Genomic DNA, 19,358 nt, shown 5'->3' with positions numbered 1-19,358 from the left:
GGGGTTAAGAACACAAGAGTTACAATTGAGCCTGGCCCTGAGACAAAGAGCCTATTTTGGGGTTAAGGTACAGATAAGAGCAGAACATAGTTACTACATATATCTTTGCTAATTGGTGAAGCATAGCAGTCCCTTCCTCAAGGCCTACATTCCACAAACACCCTCCCTTACACTGGCAGCTGGGAAAGAATAGATAAGAGTAGCTAAAAAATAAACCCAGGTGCAAAGACTGACACATTTAGGGCCCCCATGATAGTTTCCACAAACAAACCAATTCAGAAATATTCATCCTCTTGAGAGCCAGACAGAATGGCTCCTAGCTTATCTATATGCAATTTAACTTATATGCTATCCTGTTTTTCACTAAGAACATTCTGTTATTTCCTTGGTTGGAATAATTCTGTAATTGATATCACAAAAGACCTCCCATTATAAGAAATTTTTTCTCTGACTTCATGTTGTTGCTGAACTTTTAAATAAAGACACTAAAACCCACAGGACAGAGATGCCTGCCTGTTGATCAGAAAGAATCTCGGGGCTCTCTCACTCTCTCTCTCGCTGACACCGTCCATCCTTCAGGGACCCCTGGACCTGCCAGAGCCAGCCTCCAACACATGACCTTTGTTTCTACAACTGAGAAACAAAAGGGAGGAGAGGTGCAGTTATTTCTAGAGAGTGTATTGTAGGTCCTAAAGGGTTAATGGAACAATAGCTAAAATGTCAGCAATGTCCTTGTCTCAAGGCTGCTGATCTCAACAGTGTTGTGAGATACAGAACCCCATGTTCCCCCAAAGGACAATTAAGTAACAGCACCTGGTGTAACTTTCTGACATTCCTTGAAACCACACACACTCCCTTCATGCTTTCACATAGCCACTAGACATACGTCTGGCCAGTGCCTAAAGATCCTTTGTGTTCTCTTTCCTGCTTTGATATTCTTTGATATTTCTAACGAAATAAATGCTAGGGTATGTGCAGTCTGTTGCCACTGCTGCTTTCTCACAAAGGCAGCCTTGAACATCTGCCCAATCTGTGTCTGAGAACTTTTTCTTCACTGCATAGCTACAAGTAGGAATGGATCCAGGGCCCAGCCCAGGTCTGTGGGAAGACACACACCATCCATCTTGGTGGGTGGGCTGCCAGGCACAAAGGTGCAAGATCTTGTGTACTGGTTGAGGGAGGGGACACTCCTGCAATTGCTCAAATCCAGTGAGGCCCCACAGCACTGCTCACCATGAGGGCACTCAGGAGGCCTCTCCATTTACAACATCAAGTCTAGTGAGGAGTTATTTCAACCAAACAGGAGGTGGATCCATCTTCTCTTCTGTGGCTTTGTACATGCAGCACCTGGTGAACAAATGGGACAGGTCGTGTCCATGTAGCTCTTCAGCACAGTGTCACAGGGACTGACCTCCAGAAGGGACACCCCATCACAGAGACTCCTCACTGACACTCAAGCATGGGGATCTGACCCAACAAATGTGTATTACAGGTACCCTGGAAAAACTAAAGGAGTTTGGAGCAAGCACCACCCAAAAGGGGAAATATGGAATGCATACTGCAAATATCAGCTACACTGTGTAGGTGGTATTGGAGAGTATATATGCAGCGGGATGTGAGCTATATGTGTCTATAATCAGTTATATTCAGGCACGGCCTTCAACCACAGGAACCTATAGGAGATAACAGGCTACCCAAAAGTTCCCAGAGTTTCTGGATTCACCATGGGTGTGGACTGCATCAATGCATTTGAAGAGCCAGGGAACGGACTTCCTGGTGGGTTCATAAACCTGTGCTTTGGGTTTCCCTGCAGAGTATGCAGGCTTAGTAAAGACAGGTCACTATTTCGACAGATGCTAGCAGAGCCTATGGTGTCACCGGAAGTGCTCTCTGAAGGCATAGCACAGCCAATGTAAGGGCAGGAAAATTTCTATTTTCCTTTCTGGATTATTTATCTGATTTAATAATTAAATTGTCATAAGACAAACTATCAGCAGAAAAACTATTTTAATTGTGTATGTAGAAGAGTTCCCTAAAAATATGAACAAAAAGAAGTCATCAAAGCAAAGACCTCCTCAAGTGTTACAAAAATAAATAGTATATTCATGAAGGTAGTCAAACCAATGATGTGTGGTTAGTGTTACCACATTAGTGAAGAACTAAGGTTTCTCTGCACAGAATTCTGGGGCCTAAATTCCTTTTTCTGGTACTAAGGACAGCTCTCTCTGCCTAGTCAGAGAAGGTGCCTTTCACGTAGGAGATTTAATTTCTGTTTAGGGGACAAAGGAGTATCAGAGTATCTCTGCACTGGCCATTTCTCAAGCACCTTTTATTCCAGTGGCATATTTAGAGTGGCATATTCTGCTCCCCTCCACCATATAATACTGGAGTAGAGACAATGAAATAAATGTCCTATGAGTCTGGACGGGAGCCTCCCTGCAGGGCCAGGTCTGAGATTCAGGGGGCTCTCAGTACCACCTAGAACCAGGCTGCTGCCCCAGAACAGGTGCATAGAGGGTGGGGAAGGCTTTCCTGTTAGAATCCAGGATTTACTTTTTAAGAAAACAATCTAAAATAAGAGTAGGATGAGGGATGTTAAAGGGTGTATAAATATCCTGTTCCATCAGACTATTTAATGAACTCAAGGCAATAAGAAGACATTTGAAGAGAGTGTTATCCCAGGGCTTTCAGATATCTTTATTAAAGAGATGGAAACCAGGATGCATGTATTACCCCATTTTATGCAGCAGTTTGGAGACACACTTAACCAAAAATGAGATGTACAGACATTAGAGTCAAAAACAGGTTCAGGTTGTCTCTGCCTCACTCATTATGAATTCATAATGAGGAACATTTCCTGTGGGGTCTTATCCCTAAGTGGCAGGAGCTCATTCTGCAACAGTTTAAGGAACTCATGTCCTTAAACAAGGATTAGACTAGTGCCTCTGAGTCCCACTGTGCATGGTCCCTGTGAAATACACCTGTTCTTTCTCTAGATTGTTCTGGTCTTATGTATGAAATACTCTGACTCATGACTATGCAAATAATCATAAGTGCACTAGGTTAAGTATGGCTGTGTCTGTGCACTGAGAGCATCATCGTATAACGCCATTCTGTACAGGAGACCCTGAGAGCACAGCCCCTCACCATGGACTGGAGCTGGAGAATTCTCTACCTGGTGGCGGTGGCTACAGGTAAGGGTCACCCTGGTCCCTGGAAAGAGGAGAATATCAGGACCAGTCAACAATGATTTCATCCACTCCTGTCCCCTCTATACAGGTGTGCATTCCCAGGTTCTGCTGGTGCAGTCTGGGGCTGAAGTGAGGAAGCCTGGGACATCAGTGAAGATCTCCTGCAAAGCATCTGGATACACATTTACTGATTACTATATGCACTGGGTGCAACAGGCTCCTGGGAAGGGGCTTGAGTGGATGGGAAGAATTGACCCTGAAGATGGTGCTACAAAATATGCACAGAAGTTTCAGGGCAGAGTCACTCTAACAGCAGACACATCCACAAACACAGCCTACATGGAGCTGAGCAGTCTGAGGCCTGCAGACACAGCCATGTATTACTGTGCAAAGGACACAGTGAGGGGCTGTCAGCATGAGCCCATACACAAACCCGCTTTAGAAGAGGCTCAGAACCACCAGGGGGTGCACACTATGCACCATTCTGGTTTGTATTTCCAGAAGCAGGTGAGGATGGACATTACTGGCAGGTTTCCTGTAAGGGTCTGGGACTGCCTCTCCATATACCAATTTCCACCAGAGAGCCTCTCTGGACACATGATATTGTGCTTACATATTTTGTATCTGAATTACAATCTGTTTTTAATATGAAAATTATACTTACATGAACAAGAGATAGAGTCTCTCTTTTTTTTTCTTTTTTACAAATAGTTTATTGTCAAATTTGTTTCCACATAACGCCCAGTGCTCATCCCTACTAGTGCCCTCCTCCATGCCCATCCCCCCTCCCCCCCACATCCATCAGTCCTCAGTTTTTGGCAGCATTCAAGAGTCTCTCATGGTTTGCCTCTCTCCCTTTCCCCCACCATTTCCCCCCTTCTTCCCCCCTTGTTCCTTAGTTAAGTTCCTCCTAATCCACCTATACGTGCAAATATATGATATTTGTCCTTCTCTGCCTGACTTATTTCGCTCAGCATAACACCGTCAAGGTCCATCCATGTTGCTACACAGGCCAGATTTCATTCTTTCTCATTGCCATGTAGTATTCCATGGTATAGATAAACCACATCTTCTTGATCCATTCGTCCGTAGATGGACACTTAGGCTCTTTCCATGTTTTGGCTATTGTTGAGAGTGCTGCTATGAACATTGAGGTACATGTGCTCCTATGCCTCAGCATTTCTATATCCCTTGGGTAAATTCCTAGCAGTGCTATTGCTGGGTCCTAGGGGAGTTCTATTGTTAATTTTTTGAGGAACCTCCACACTGTTTTCCAGAGGGGCTGTACCAGTTTACATTCCCACCAACAGTGTAGGAGGGTGCCCGTTTCTCCACATCCTCGCCAGCATCTCGTGTTCTCTGATTTGCTCATTTTAGCCACTCTGACTGGTGTGAGGTGGTATCTCAGCGTCGTTTTGATTTGTATTTCCCTGATGAGTAGGGATGCTGAGCATCGTTTCATGTGTCTGTTGGCCATCTGGATGTCCTCTTTGGTGAAGTGTCTGTTCATATCTTCTGCCCATTTCTTTACTGGGTTGTTTGTTTTTTGGGTGTGGAGTTTGGTGGGTTCCTTATAGATTCTGGATATTAACCCTTTATCTGATATGTCATTTGCAACTATCTTTTCCCATTCCGTTGGTTTTCTATTAGTTTTGTGGGTTGTTTCCTTTGCCGTTCAAGGGCTTCATTACTAAGGAAAGGAAAGAATTTCTGGGAACCAGAGCAGCAGCCCAGAGAACCAGTACAACTCCCTCAGGTACCACTTTCACTGACCATAGAGTGCAACAAAGCCTCATCTCTAGGGGAAATAGGATATAGATTATAACAAGCAGACCAAAACACACATAGATAAACTTCACCACACACTGCACAGGGTCTTGACACTCCCCCCTTTAGGTAGGTAGAAACTCTGCAGAGGACTGGCCTGAGGTTCAGAGCAGTCAAAACACAACAACACCGTGCACATAGCACTCACCATAAACCCTTCCAGAAATGCAAGTCTCTGGACAGTATATGAACTCTTATTAATATAGCCATTATTCTCAGGAGCAGAAAACATAAAAGGCCTTTTTAAACATAGAAGAAGAGACCTAAAAAATGTGACAAGATGGAAGAGTTCACCCCCAAAGAGAGAACAAAAAAAGATCATAACCAGGGATGATATAACGAATATGCCAGAAACAGAACTTAAAACAACAATAATAAGGATAATGCCTGGGCTTGAGAAAAGCATCAAAGACATCAAGGATACCAAACCACGGAGACAAAAGACAAAAACTGGTCATAGTGAAATTTTAAAATGTTATCAAAGAGATGTCATGCTTACTGTACTTAATAATGGGTGAAAACAGCAGAGAAATGACTCAGTGATATAAAAGATAGAATTATGGAAAATAACGAGTCAGAAAAGACAGGGTAAAGTAGCTTATGGAATTCAGAATGTGGACTTAGAGACCTCACTGACTCCATAAAGCATAAAAGCATTCCTTTGCTAGGAGTCCCAAAGGAAGAGAGGAGAAAAGCGACAGGAGGTCTTTTTCCATTCCGTCAGTTACCTACTAGTTTTCTGGATTATTTCCTTTGCCGTGCAGAAGCTTTTCATCTTGATGAGGTCCCAGTAGTTCATTTTTGCTCTTGATTCCCTTGCCTTTGGGGATGTGTCAAGTAAGAAATTGCTGAGGTTGAGGTCAAAGAGGTTGTTCCCTGCTTTCTCCTCTAGGTATTTGAAGGTTTCCTGTTTCATATTTAGGTCCTTTATCCATTTTGAGTTTAGTTTTGTGTATGGTGTGAGAAAATAATCTAGTTTCATTCTTCTGCATGTTGCTGTCCAGGTCTCCCAACACCATCTGTTAAAGAGGCTGTCTTTTTTTTCCATTGGATACTCTTTCTTGCTTTATCAAGGATTAGTGGGCTGCACATTTTTGGGTCCAATTCTGAGTTCTCTATTCTATTCCATTGGTCTATGTGTCTGTTTTTGTGCCAATACCATACTGTCTTGATGATTACAGCTTCGTGGAAGAGGCTAAAGTCTGGGAAGGTGATTCTTCCTGTTTTGGTTTTCTTCTTCAATATCACTTTGGCTATTCAGGGTCTTTTGTGGTTCCATACAAATTTTAGGATAGTTTGTTCTAGTTTTGAGAAGTATGCTGGTGCAATTTTGTAATGATTGCATTGAATGTGTATATTGTTTTGGGTAGCAATGACATTTTAACTATATTTATTCTTCCAACCCATGAGCATTGAATGATTTTCCATTTCTTTGTGTCTTCTTCAATTGCCTTCATAAGTTTTCTATATGTTTCATCACACAGATGTCCTATATCTTTGGTTAGTTTTATTCCTAGGTATTTTAGTGTTTTTTGTGCAATTGTGAAAGTAAGGAGATGGAGAAATATCTATCATGCTATTGTAAGTCAAAAGAAAGCTGGAGTAGCTATACTTATATCAGACAAACTGGACTTTAAAGTAAAGACTGTAACAAGGGGTGAAGAAGGGCATTATATAATAATTAGAGGGTCTATCCATCAGGAAGAGCTACCAATTATAAATATCTACATACCAAAGATGGGAGCACCTAAATATATAAAACAATTAATCACAGACAGAAACACTCTTATGGATACGAATGTGGTAATAGCAGGGGATTTCAATACTCCACTTACAGCGCTGGATAGATCAACTAGACAGAGAATCACTAAAGATACAATGGAGTTGAATGACACATTGGGCCAGATGGATTTGACAGATATATGTAGAACTCTATATCCTGAGGCCATGGAATTCACTTTCTTCTCAAGTGTGCATGGCACATTCTCCAAGATAGATCACAAACTGGGACATAAAGCAGACTTCAATAAATATAAAAGAATGGAGATCATACCATGCACACTTTCAGATCACAATGCTATGAAACTTGAAACCAACCACACGAAAATGTCTGGAAAACCTCTAAAAACATGGAGGTTAAAGAACACCCTACTAAAGAAGTAATGCGCCAATCAGTCAATTAGAGAAGAAATTTTAAAATATAAGGAAACAAATGAAAATGAAAATACAACAATCCAAACTCTATGGGATGTGGAAAAAGCAGTGCTAAGAGGAAAGTACATTGCACTCCAGGCATATTTCAAGAAATTAGAAAAAGCACACGTGCAAAATCTAACAGTGCACCTAAAGCAACTAGAGGGAGAGCAACAAGAGTACCCGAACGCAGTAGGTGAAGAGAAATAATAATAATCATGGAAGAAATAAACAATATAGAAACCAAAGAAACAGTTAAACAGGTCAATGAAACCAAGAGTTGGTTTTTTAAAACAATAAACAAAATTGACAAACCTCTAGCCAGGCTTCTCAAAAAGAAAAGAGAGAGCACTCAAATAGATAAAACAATGAATGAAAAAGGACTTATTACAACCAACTCCTCAGAAATATAAGCAATTATCAGGGAATACTATGAAAAATTATATGCCAAAAAATTGGACATCTTAGAAGAAATGGACAAATACCTAAACACACACTCACTACCAAAATTCAGACAGGAAGTGATAGAAAATCTGAACATACCCATAACTAGTTAAGAAATTGAATCAGTTATCAAAAATCTCCCAACAAATAAGTTCCCTGGGCCAGATGGCTTCCCTAGGGAATTCTACCAGACATTTAAAACAGAATTAATACCCATTCTTCTCAAGCTATTCCAAAAAATTGAAATCAAAGGAAAATTTCCAGACTCATTCTATGAAACCAGCATCACTTTGATTCCCAAGCCAGACAGAGATCCAGCCAAAAAAGAGAAGTACAGGCCAATATCCTTGATGAATACAGATGTAGGAAATACAGGAAATTCTGGAATACTCTTGATGGTTGTACAGCATAGTGTAGCTGCTAAGGAAAACCTCGTGGTGAAAATAAGCTACTAAACAGAGTTCCAAATCTGTTCCCGTATAGCTTGAATGCGAGGAAGATCTGTGTCTCATGTGGGGAGATGCAGGTACAGGAAACGGGTGGATCCAGTGGAGGATTCATAAACTATTCCAGGAGAAATTGTCCCTGTATGTTGATCTTGGAAGACTGGAGTCAGTGTGAACAGTGATACTGGTGTCCCCCCCCCCATCTCCCAATGGGTGTCTCTGGTTTCCTGACCTGGAGAAAGAACAAAAAGAGTGAAATGTAGAAATAACTCTTTTTGCACACAGGAGCATGGAGATACTGAGAATCCTTGAAAGAGATTCATGGAACTGATGGAGACGCTCTGGGGTTTCGACAACCACAAGGGTCATTACTCGTGGTCTCTTCATAGACATCAAAGGAAAACCGTAAAGAAGTTAAAAGAAACAGGAACTGCTCAAATAATAAATGAAATTTAGAACACTTGATATGAGTCAGTCTCCTCTGCTTCAAAATTACTTTATACATTTTTAAATGGTGGTCAGTGCATTTGCAGCAACGTAGATGGAACTCAAGGGTGTTATGCTGAGCTAAATAAGTCAGGCAGAGAAGGACAGATACCATGTGTTTTCACTTATAAGTGGAACAGGAGAAACTTAACAGAGGACCACGGGGGAGGAGAAGGGGAAAAATATTTGGAGAAAGAGAGGGAGGGAAACCATAAGAGACTCTTAAATGCTGAGAACAAACTGAGGACTGATGGGTGTGGAGGGGAGGGGAAGGGGGGTAATGGGTATGGAGGAGGGCACTTGTTGGGATGAGCACTGGGTGTTATATGTAAACCAAGTTGACAATAAACTATAAAAGAAAAAAAATGGTGACCATTGTACTGGTAAATGCAGAAAGACACTGGTCTGATTATATGACCTGATTTATCTCAGAACATGGTCTCTGTCAAGGTAGGAACTACTTTTATGACAGTTCACTCTAAACACGAAAAGACATCTATGTTTGTGAAGGTTTTAGAAAATAGTTTCTACAGTTTGCTGGTCAGGATGAAGTTTGCAGGACATGATGATCAAGATGCTCCACAGGAAACTGATGGTGAAACATTACCAGTTCTGGACATGAGCTCTGAGATTCCTGGTGCTTCCTGGATCTGTGAGCCATCATGTTGTCCTCAGTGTCCCATGGTGTTCTGAATGTCCCATGGTGTCCTTAGCTGATGTCCTGACTGCCCCTGGAGACCTGAGCAGGGTCAAGGAGACCTTGATTACTTTTAGGGAACCTAAAGGCAAGTTGCAACTTTTGGGGCCATGCTCAGCTCTTAGAAGTTCTTTTTTGCCTGAGTTAGCTCTGTGTTTACGACTCTCCTGTCCTGTTAGCCCTTAGAGGTTTCCTGACTGTGTAGTGTTACCTGGGGGAGACTCCAAGGGTATTACCAGCACCTGCTTTATCCTTCTTCCTTTCTGCTTAACTAACTGCCTAACAGATGGACATGTGGCTCTCATGGTCTGGGCTGTAGTATGTGCTGTAGAATATATGATAATTTGTAAACCATCCACTGCACCCACTCTCCTTGGATCAGTGGATCAAATTCCACCAGAAATTACTAGTTAAGATGGAGAATCCAGAGATGGTGCCATTCTCTATCAGGTATCTTCCCAAAGGATACAAAAATTATGATTTGAAGGGATACAAGCTCCCAAAGTTTATAGCATAATTAACAATGATACCCACAATAAGGAAGAAAAATAAATGACCAAAACTAATGAATGTATAAAGAAGTTGTGGTATATACATACAATGGAATATTACTCAGTCATAAAAAGAATGATGTCCTTCCATTTTCAATGATGTGGGAGGAGCTAGAGAGTATTATGGTAAGCAGGACAAATACCCATATGATTTCACTTATGCGGAATATAAGAAACAATACAGATGAACATAGTGGAAAAGGAAAAACAATGGAAGAAAATCAAAAAGACTCGAGGATATAAAGAACAAACTGAGTGTTGCCAGATGGAGGTGTGTGGGGTGTGCGGCAATGGGTGACGGGAACTGAGTAGGTCACTTATTGTGATGTGAACTGGTTGTGATGTAATAGATTAATCATTAAATTCTACTACTGACATTAATATTACATTATATGTTAGCTAACAACAATCTAAATAAAATCTTCAAACGTTAAAAAATGAAAAAAAGAAAGGCAGAAATTTTGCTGTGCAAAGTCATAATCATTGGGATCTAATGTAGTGAGTCTAACTTCTTCCATTTATCAGTATATTTTATCCCTAACTGGTAGTGGACATGAGTTAACTAACTCGTGACTCCCCACGGTGGTGCCACGTGGGTTGGAATTCAAACCACAGCTGCCCTTCCCAGTCTCTCTGTGCCCACACTTCATGGACAGCCTAACCAGACACCTGGCCCTCATGTCCTGCCTGTGTGCAGACTTCCTTTGCTCATGGACCAGACTCATTCACACAGGGTCCTGCTGAGTACTCAGGAAGCACAGGCAAATGTCAGCTGGCATTCCTTGTACTTTCCATTCCTCACTAGGGAACAAGCCCAGGCTTGAGGATGCATGTTTACCATGTGCTGTTCCACTGGTCTGCACTACCTGACACCACCCATGTATCCAAGTACCTGCTTCTGAAGAGAATTCTCAGACTGATGGCAATTTCATTAGTTATTGAATATATCAAAAATAACTGGGAACATATAGGCACAATAAGAGATTTTAGCAGCAATGAAAGGGGATCGTTGATTTCACTTTCAGAAGACAGAGCAGAAGTTTGTACCAGAGACAAGGTCACAAGGATGACTCCCCCAACAAGCAGTTGACCCTCACCTTACTGAGAGAGGATACATTTACCATATAATAGAACCTATGAATTTATAACGTTTGGAGGGAGAGACCTCAGAGGCATAAGGGAGCCACAGAAATGGCAGGGACTTCTCCTTATACTTCAGGTGAGTGATCTCCTGGGGCACATCCCTTGGGCCTCAGTACAGTCCGCTTTAACGGTGGCCATGGGTTCTGTCTTCCAACCTAGAGCCCAATTTGTAGGGCTGTCTCCAATCTCCACTGGCTGGTGTCCAATATCATTCAATCAACCCTGCAGAGAACATGATGCACATGAGCCCCAGAAGTACTCTCTCCATGGCAATGACTCCTTTATGTCTTTGCTTACTGTTACCCGTCTTTCTTTATGTTTATTTCCTTATTATTTCTCTCCACCTTATGGCATTTTTGGGACATCCATGCATATTCATCTGGGTTCAGATAGACATTCAGATCCAGAGGGAGACATGGGCTTCATGCAAGAAAATGTCTGTGCATGGTGATGAAGAGTTTCATCCCCCAATTCTCAGTGTATTCCTTCCCACGGATGTGGTGTCCTTAAGACTCAACCCATCTTCAGCCCCAAGATGGAAATTTGGTGACTGTCCATCTGTGTTGTGAACTCCATCCCTGAACTCACCAACATGGCAGTAATAACAAAGTCTCAAAATTAATCTAATGTGACAAGTCCCTTTGGCCATATAAGATATCATACACAGGTTCAAGAATAACATAGATGAAAACAGTCCACACTGACGTCAGAGAAAGTTCACCTCCATCCCACATGACACTCACATGTACTCACCCTAAAATCCTCTAATATATCAAATCATTAAATATGAACAATCCAGTTAGGAAATGGGCAGAAGACATGAATAGACACTTCTCCAAGAGGACATCCAGATGGCCAACAGACACATGAAACAATGCTCAACATCCCTCCTCATCAGGGAAATACAAATCAAAACCACACTGAGATACCACCTCACGCCAGTCAGAGTGGCTAAAATGAGCAAATCAGAGAACTCTAGATGCTGGTGAGGATGTAGAGAAACGGGCACCCTCCTACACTGTTGGTGGGAATGTAAACTGGTACAGCCCCTCTGGAAAACAGTGTGGAGGTTCCTCAGGAAACTAACAATAGAACTCCCCTAGGACCCAGCAATAGCACTGCTAGGAATTTACCCAAGGGATACAGAAATGCTGAGGCATAGGAGCACATGTACCCCAATGTTCATAGCAGCACTCTCCACAATAGCTAAAACATGGAAAGAGCCTAAGTGTCCATCAACAGATGAATGGATCAAGAAGATGTGGTTTATCTATACCATGGAATACTACATGGCAATGAGAAACAATGAAATCTGGCCTGTGTAGCAACATGGATGGACCTTGACGGTGTTATGCTGAGCGAAATAAGTCAGGCAGAGAAGGACAAATATCATATGTTTGCACGTATAGGAGGATTAGGAGGAACATGACAGAGGAACAAGGGGGAGAAGGGCGGAAATGGTGGGGGAAAGGGAGAGAGGCAAACCATGAGAGACTCTTGAATGCTGCCAAAAACTGAGGACTGATGGATGTGGGGGGGAGGGGGGATGGGCATGGAGGAGGACACTTGTGGGGATGAGCACTGAGTGTTATGTGGAAACTAATTTGACAATAAACTATTTCTAATATATATATATATATATAAAGATTAAAAAACATAAATAAATAAATAAATAAAATTTAAAGAATCAAATCTAAGTCTGGAACTTTATATATACTTAGAATACATGCAAATAGGGCCCTGCATTTGCTGATTAAAACAACCGAGTCCTGACCCTGCAGCTAGGAGAGGAGCCCAGCCTCAGGATTCCCAGGTGATCACATTCCGTGACAGGACAGAACACAGATATCTCACCATGGAGTTTGTGCTTCGCTGGGTTTTCCTTGTTGCTGTTTTAAAAGGTAATTCGTAGTGACAAGAGATACTGAGTATATACATGGAAATGTATGAGAGAAATTGAGGATGTGTGACAGTTTCCTGACCAACATGTCTTGTGTCTGCAGGTGTCCAGTGTGAGGTACAGCTGGTGGAGTCTGGGGGAGGCCTGGGGAAGCCTGGGGAGTCCCTGAGACTCTCCTGTGCTGCCTCCGGATTCACCTTCAGTGACTATATCATGCACTGGATCCGCCAGGCTCCAGGGAAGGGGCTGCAGTGGGTCTCAAGCATTAGGTATGATGGAAGAAGTACATACTATGCAGACTCTGTGAAGGGCCGATTCACCATCTCCAGAGACAACACCAAGAACACAGTGGCTCTGCAGATGAACAACATGAAAGCCGAGGACACGGCCGTGTATTACTGTGTGAAGGACACAGTGAGGGGCCATCAGTATGAGCCCAGACAGAAACCTACCTGGAAAAGGGGATCAGCACCACCAGGAGGTGCACACTATGCACAGTTATGGTTTATTTTCCCAGGAGCAGGTGCAGATGGAGGTTATAGGCAGGTTTCCTGTCAGGGTTTGGGGTTTCCTCTCCATTCAGCAGTTTCCCCCAGGGAGTGTCTCTGGACACATGATTCTGTGCTTACCTATTCACTCTCTGTATTAGAAACTTTAGTCCTAGGAAAACTACATTAACATGCACAAAAACAGAGTCGTTTGCACTTGCTTACTCCGGTCCCTAAATACAAATGAATTGCATATACCCTGATGCACATCAGCTGAACTTTTACAAAAGTCCCGGATTCACTGACTTTGCAGGTAAAACCACAGGATCCCATAGCTCCTCATTATCCTCACCCAGCCTTTGTCCCAAGAACATGACACTTCCTTCATGACACTTTGATACTCAGGACTTTAAATGAGTTACAGCTTTGTTTAAACTCAATAGCTTCTCCATATATTAGTCAAAGTTCTCCTGAGGCACGGAATACATAGCACATTGGATTACATGACTCTATAGTCTAAGAAGTCCCAGGGTCTGCTATCATAAGCTGGAATAACAGGAAAATCAATGGTGCAATTATTGTCTGATTCTGAACTAGTGTCTCGTGTGACAACATGGAGACCTGATGGTGTACCTCTCAGTCCAAAGACAGGAGGAGACTAATGTTCCAGCCCAGGCATGCACACGAGAAGTAAAAATGAGGTTAAGTCTCATCCCTCTACATTTAATTCTATTCATAGCCTCAATGGAATGAATGATGCCCATTTAAACAGAAACCATGGATGGAAATGTCATTCTCTTCTGGAAACACACTCACAGACATCCACAGAAACAATGGTTAACCTGGGAAGCCATGACTCAGTCAAAATGACACATAAAGTTAATAAGGACAACTCAACCTGCCATAAATATGGTCTCAAAGACTGAAGATGTAGAAGTCCATGGCATCACTGGGTGTAGCCTGGTGGGCGTCGTGGTGCTCCTGTGAAGAAGTGGGCAGAGGCCTTTAGGTGCACAGTGGTCTGAGATTCTCTGGGTCGCAGGGAGAGAGGCAGCCCCCTTCCTCCAGTGCGTTTGGGAGGAGTCACACTGCCTCTCACGGGAGAGGAGAGCCTGCGCGTGCCTTGCGCCGCCTGGTTCTTTGCACGGGAGCCTCTGCTGAAGTCAGATACCTGACTGACAGCTTTTTGGCTGTTCTTCACTATGAACGCCAAGCCCCCTGGTGTTCATCCAGCTGCCCTTCGGGGACAATCCCACATCGACCGCAGTGCCACAATACCTTCCCCCGGTGGATAAGAGGGCACATGCCACAGTGCTTCCATACAGTGGTTGTTTTCACACCCAGCCAAGTCTCCTGAGAGAAAATGCAGGAACGCCATGCCACCAGATGGACAGATGCTTAAGACACATACAAGGTGAGGGTAGGGCGCTGACAGAGGCCTGGGACTCATGAAAGATTGTTCTCTCTTCACTGAAAACTTCCTGAACGGTGCCAATGGGAAATCCCTCTCCAAGGATGAAAGAATGGGCTGCAGCTATTACTTCCCCCGACCAACAGCATGGACAGACGTCACTGAGTAGCACAGAGCCCACCAGTGGAATCTTGAGCTTCCAACATCAAACCCCTGAACCTTACTCTCCTCAGGTGCTTCATTATCCGGTTAGGTGTGACTGAAATCATCTTCCCAGAAGACCAGCACAAACTCCCACATTCACCCAGTCTACTAACCATAGAATACATCATAGACTCAGCACTAGGGGAAATAGGGTCTAGCCTCCTTTTTACATTTATTTTATTTTTGAGAAAGAGAGAGAGGGAGACAGAGTGTGAGCAGGGGAGTTGAAGAGATTTAAGGAGACACAGAATGCAAATCAGGATCCATGCTCTGATTTGGAGCACATAGCCTGATGTGGGGTTCTAACTCACAAACCACAAGATCATGACCCGAGTGAAAATGGACACTTAACTGAGTGAGACACCCAGGTACCCAAGGATCTAGTCTCTTCGGTGGCTAAAACACACCAAGTTAAAACCCACCACACAGGGGACAAGGTCCAAACACTCGCCACTGCAGACAAGACAAAACTCTGTAGAGGAATAGCCTGAGGGAAAGGGCAGCCAACACACAATAGTACAGTGCACACAGCACACACAAGATATGTTTTCTGGAGAGTCAGCACCTGGAAAGTATATGACCTCTTCTTAATAAGCAACCATTCTAGAAGTGGAAAACATAACAGGATTTTCTAAAACACAGAAGAAGGCAAAAACATCAACATATGCCAGGATGGAGGAATTCATCTCAAAGGAAAAAAAAAACAAAAACAACATTAAAGCTCTTTGTCAGGGATTTAAACACAAGACATATAAGTAGTATGCCTGAAACACAATAGATCTTCTTGAAAAGAGCATAGAAGCTATGAGGGATACCCTTACTGCAGATAGAAAATATTTAAAACTTAGGATGATATTGAAAAAAACCTGAACCAAGAATCAAAAATGACTGTAAATAAGAACATCGGGGATGGAAGAGTCAGAGGAACAAATAAGTGATATAGAAGATTAAATTTGGGGGATAAATGAAGCAGGAAAGAAGAGGAAAATTAAAATATTGGATCACAAATGTAGACTTAGGGAAGGCAACAACTACTTAAAGTGTAGTAACATTATTTGGAAATGAGTCCCAAAGAACTTTGGATAGAGAAGGAGCTAAGGTTTATCTGAGTGAATTATAGTAGAAAAATTTCCCAAACTGGAGAAGGAAATGGACGTCCACATCCAGGAGTCCACATCCAGGAGTTCTTGCATCAAAATCAACAAAAGCAGGCCAATATGGAGATATCTTCATAGGAAATTTAGCGAAATATACACGTAAAGAAAAAAATCCTAAAAGCAGCAAAACAAAAGAAGTCGCTGACTAACTAGGGAAGAAAAAAATGTGGCAGATGTCTCCATAGAAACTGCAGGCAAGAAGAGAGTGACACGATGTCCTCAATATGCTCAATTGAAAAATATGAAGCCGAGAATGCTTTATCCAGCAAGGCTATTACTCATATAGAAGGAGACATAGATAATTTCCCAAACAAAAACTAAAAGATTAAATGGCCTCTAAACCAGCCCTTTATGAAATATTAAAGGGACTCTTTGAGAAGGAAAGGAACAAAAATTTATCATGCTAATGGGAGTCAAAAGAAAGATGTAGTACCATACTCAAATCAGACTTAATAGATTTTAAACCTAAGGCATGAGGAAGGCAGCACATTTTCAAAAGATGGCGGAGAAATAGGGAGCTCTGTACATTTCACTTGCCCCCGTCTCTCAAACTGAGAAGGCCTGAAGCCATAGGACACTGAAGCGCAAGAGTTTGGGCAGAAAAGGAGACATAGTCCACTGAGCAAGCAACCTTATAGGGCTACCTCAAGAAACAAGCCAAAGTACACATGGTGGAGAGTCCCAAGTACCATTATGAGTAAAGAAATAAAATAACCAAAGTTTCAATAAGAGAGACAAAGAGGCACCATTAAAAGAACACTTCCTGAATAGACAAGCCCTGGAGTCAATGAGCCTTCATTAATACACCAGTACTTGCAGGTGCAGAGCACATAACAAGCTTTTAAAACTGACAAGTGACAGAAAGCTAGCCAAAATAATGAAACGGAACTCTCCTCTAAAGAAATTCCAGGAAAGGGAGGCCTGGATGGCTCAGTCGGTGTGGCGTCAGACTTGGGCTCAGGTCATGATCTCACAGTTCATGGGTTCGAGCCCACATCAAGCTCTGTGCTGACAGCTAGCTCAGAGCTGGGAGATTGTTTCAGATTCTGTGTCTCCCTCTCTCTCTGACTCTCCCCTGCTCATGCTGTCTCTCTCTCTCTCCCAGAAATAAATAAAAAACATTCCAAAAAATTTTTTTAATTCCAGGAAGATATGACTGCTCTAAGCAGATATAAGCAATATAACTAAACAAAAATAGAATAGTCATAAAATTAATCGATGTTCTTGAAAAAGGAATGGAGGACATCAGAGAAGCTATTACTATAAAGACTATGGAGTTTAAAAATAGTTGTGATGAATTTAAAAATGTTAAAAATGAAGTGCATAATAAGTGGAGGCATCCAATGAATGGAAGAAGAGGCAGAGATGAGAACCGGTGAATTAGAAGACACAATTATAGAAAAAGAGGAAGCCAAGAAAAAGAGCGATAAACTAATCTGGAAACATGAAAGGAGAGTTCGAGAGCTGAGTGATACAATCAAACATAAGAATATCCGTATGACACACAGTGCTCATCCCCACATGAGAACTGGGTGTTATATGGAAACCAACCTTACAGTAAACTATTTAAAAAATATATCTGTATCGGGAGGGGGCAAGATGGCGGAGAAGTAGGGAGCTCCGTACATTGCACTTGCCCACATATCTCACACGGAAAAGATCTGAAGCCATAGGAAACCTTACAGAATCCAAGAGATTGGGAGAAAAAGGATGCAGAATCCACTGAGAAAGCCTTCTAACATGAGTGAGAACTGGGGAAGATAAAATCAGGCCAGGATCAGAGACTCAGAGGGAAGGGGGCGATCTCCCTCTGCTGGGAGTGAGAGGTGAAAGAGAGCGGCCGAAACTACTCAAGACATGGTCTCTGTCAATGGGGAACAGAAAAACCTCCGCTCGGGGCCCAGATGTGCGCCAAATCCCTGCACACCAAATCCCTGTGCGCCAACTCGTCCTGGAGGGGCTGCGCACGACTGCGCCTCCGTGCTCCTGGCTCGGCTGGTCCCTAGAGGGGACACGAAGGGCTTAAACCTGGGAGATTTGCCCACGAGTTCGTGTTTTGGGTGACGAGACACAGAGGGACCCCGTTTCCCCCTCTCCAGCGGACTCGAGGCACCCCCCAGGCAAACCCCCATCCTTGCTCACCAACCTGACCTGGAGTAGAAGGGAGCAGCGCAGGGATTCTGGCTCAATTCCCAGGGATATCAAGAGGCTTGGAATTGCCCTGAGGGTATCGCCTGCGAGGTTGCATCTAACGCAATTTCAGTGGGGCGACGGACTGGGATTTGGAAACTCCGCCTGCCTTGGGTTAAAGAGCGCGACCCATTTTGGTTGTGCCCATGGCTTGGGGAGTTTACACACCCAAAAAAGCGAGGTGCAGCGCTGGGTTCAAGAAGGGACAGGAGCGCTGCCTCTCTCCTCCCCACAACCGCCAAGGCAGAACTCCGGCCTGACACACTGGGTCAAACCACGCCCATCCCTACTAGAGAGCTGCCCTCCGCTTTTTTTTCTTCTCTTTTTTCCGGAACCCTTACCTGATTAATTCAGGTCACTGGCAAGCTTAAACAGTCACATTTAGTCCATTCTGTAGCTGTAAATTCTACACCTACCTACCATATCATCTCTTTCTCTATGGAATAATTAGACTATATAGTTTCTCTGGATAACACTAGAGTCCTTCTCGAATCTCTCCAACCATATTTCACCCTTTAGGTCTTTGAGAAAAACTTCTTATCCCTTCTGCCTGTTCATTCATTTCCACTTGTGCCTAATCCCCTCCCTGTCTTCTCTCTCTTTCTCTATGCTCTTCAACCAGCACTGCATACACCCGGCTATTTAATTGTAGCTGGGAAATCTGGTTATATGCTTTAAACCATTCTTTGTCCAAAGGTTTTCTTCCGTTTTCCTTTGTTTTCTTCTTTTTGGCTTTTTTATGTATTTTTTTTTTTATTTTCTACTATTCGCTCTCCCTCCTCCGTCTTTTCTCTTAACTTTTTCGTTTTCTCCTTCAGTTTGCATGTTTGTTGGATTTATCTGTGTATTTGTGTGCCTCTGCTCCCTGTGTGTTTGTCTGTCTGTTTTCTACTCCAGGGCTATATCAAGAAACAAGCCAAAGTACACATTGTGGAGAGTCCCAAATATCACTACGAGTAGGAAAATAAAATACCCAAGGTCTCAACAAGAGAGACCAAGAGATACCATTCAAAAACACTTTCTGAAAGGA

The 19,358-nt window shown here is 42.8% G+C and overlaps 2 gene segments (V, D, J or C); both read left to right on the top strand.

Annotated features, from left to right (window-relative positions):
* Positions 1-3,090: 3,090 nt before the first annotated feature.
* LOC120225984 lies at positions 3,091-8,276 on the top strand. The segment is given in 3 exon segments: positions 3,091-3,194; positions 3,280-3,698; positions 8,139-8,276. Coding segments are annotated over 3 exon segments (603 nt in total).
* A 4,557-nt stretch (positions 8,277-12,833) lies between these two features.
* On the top strand, positions 12,834-18,144 carry LOC120225983. The segment is given in 3 exon segments: positions 12,834-12,879; positions 12,982-13,359; positions 18,020-18,144. Coding segments are annotated over 3 exon segments (549 nt in total).
* Positions 18,145-19,358: the final 1,214 nt, after the last annotated feature.

The sequence above is a fragment of the Hyaena hyaena genome, unplaced genomic scaffold, assembly GCF_003009895.1.
Source record: "Hyaena hyaena isolate Hyena2069 unplaced genomic scaffold, ASM300989v1 scaffold_1560, whole genome shotgun sequence".
In the NCBI taxonomy this organism is placed as follows: domain Eukaryota; kingdom Metazoa; phylum Chordata; class Mammalia; order Carnivora; family Hyaenidae; genus Hyaena; species Hyaena hyaena.
Note: the sequence above shows the minus strand (reverse complement) of the source record. Positions and strands in the feature narration are given on the sequence as shown.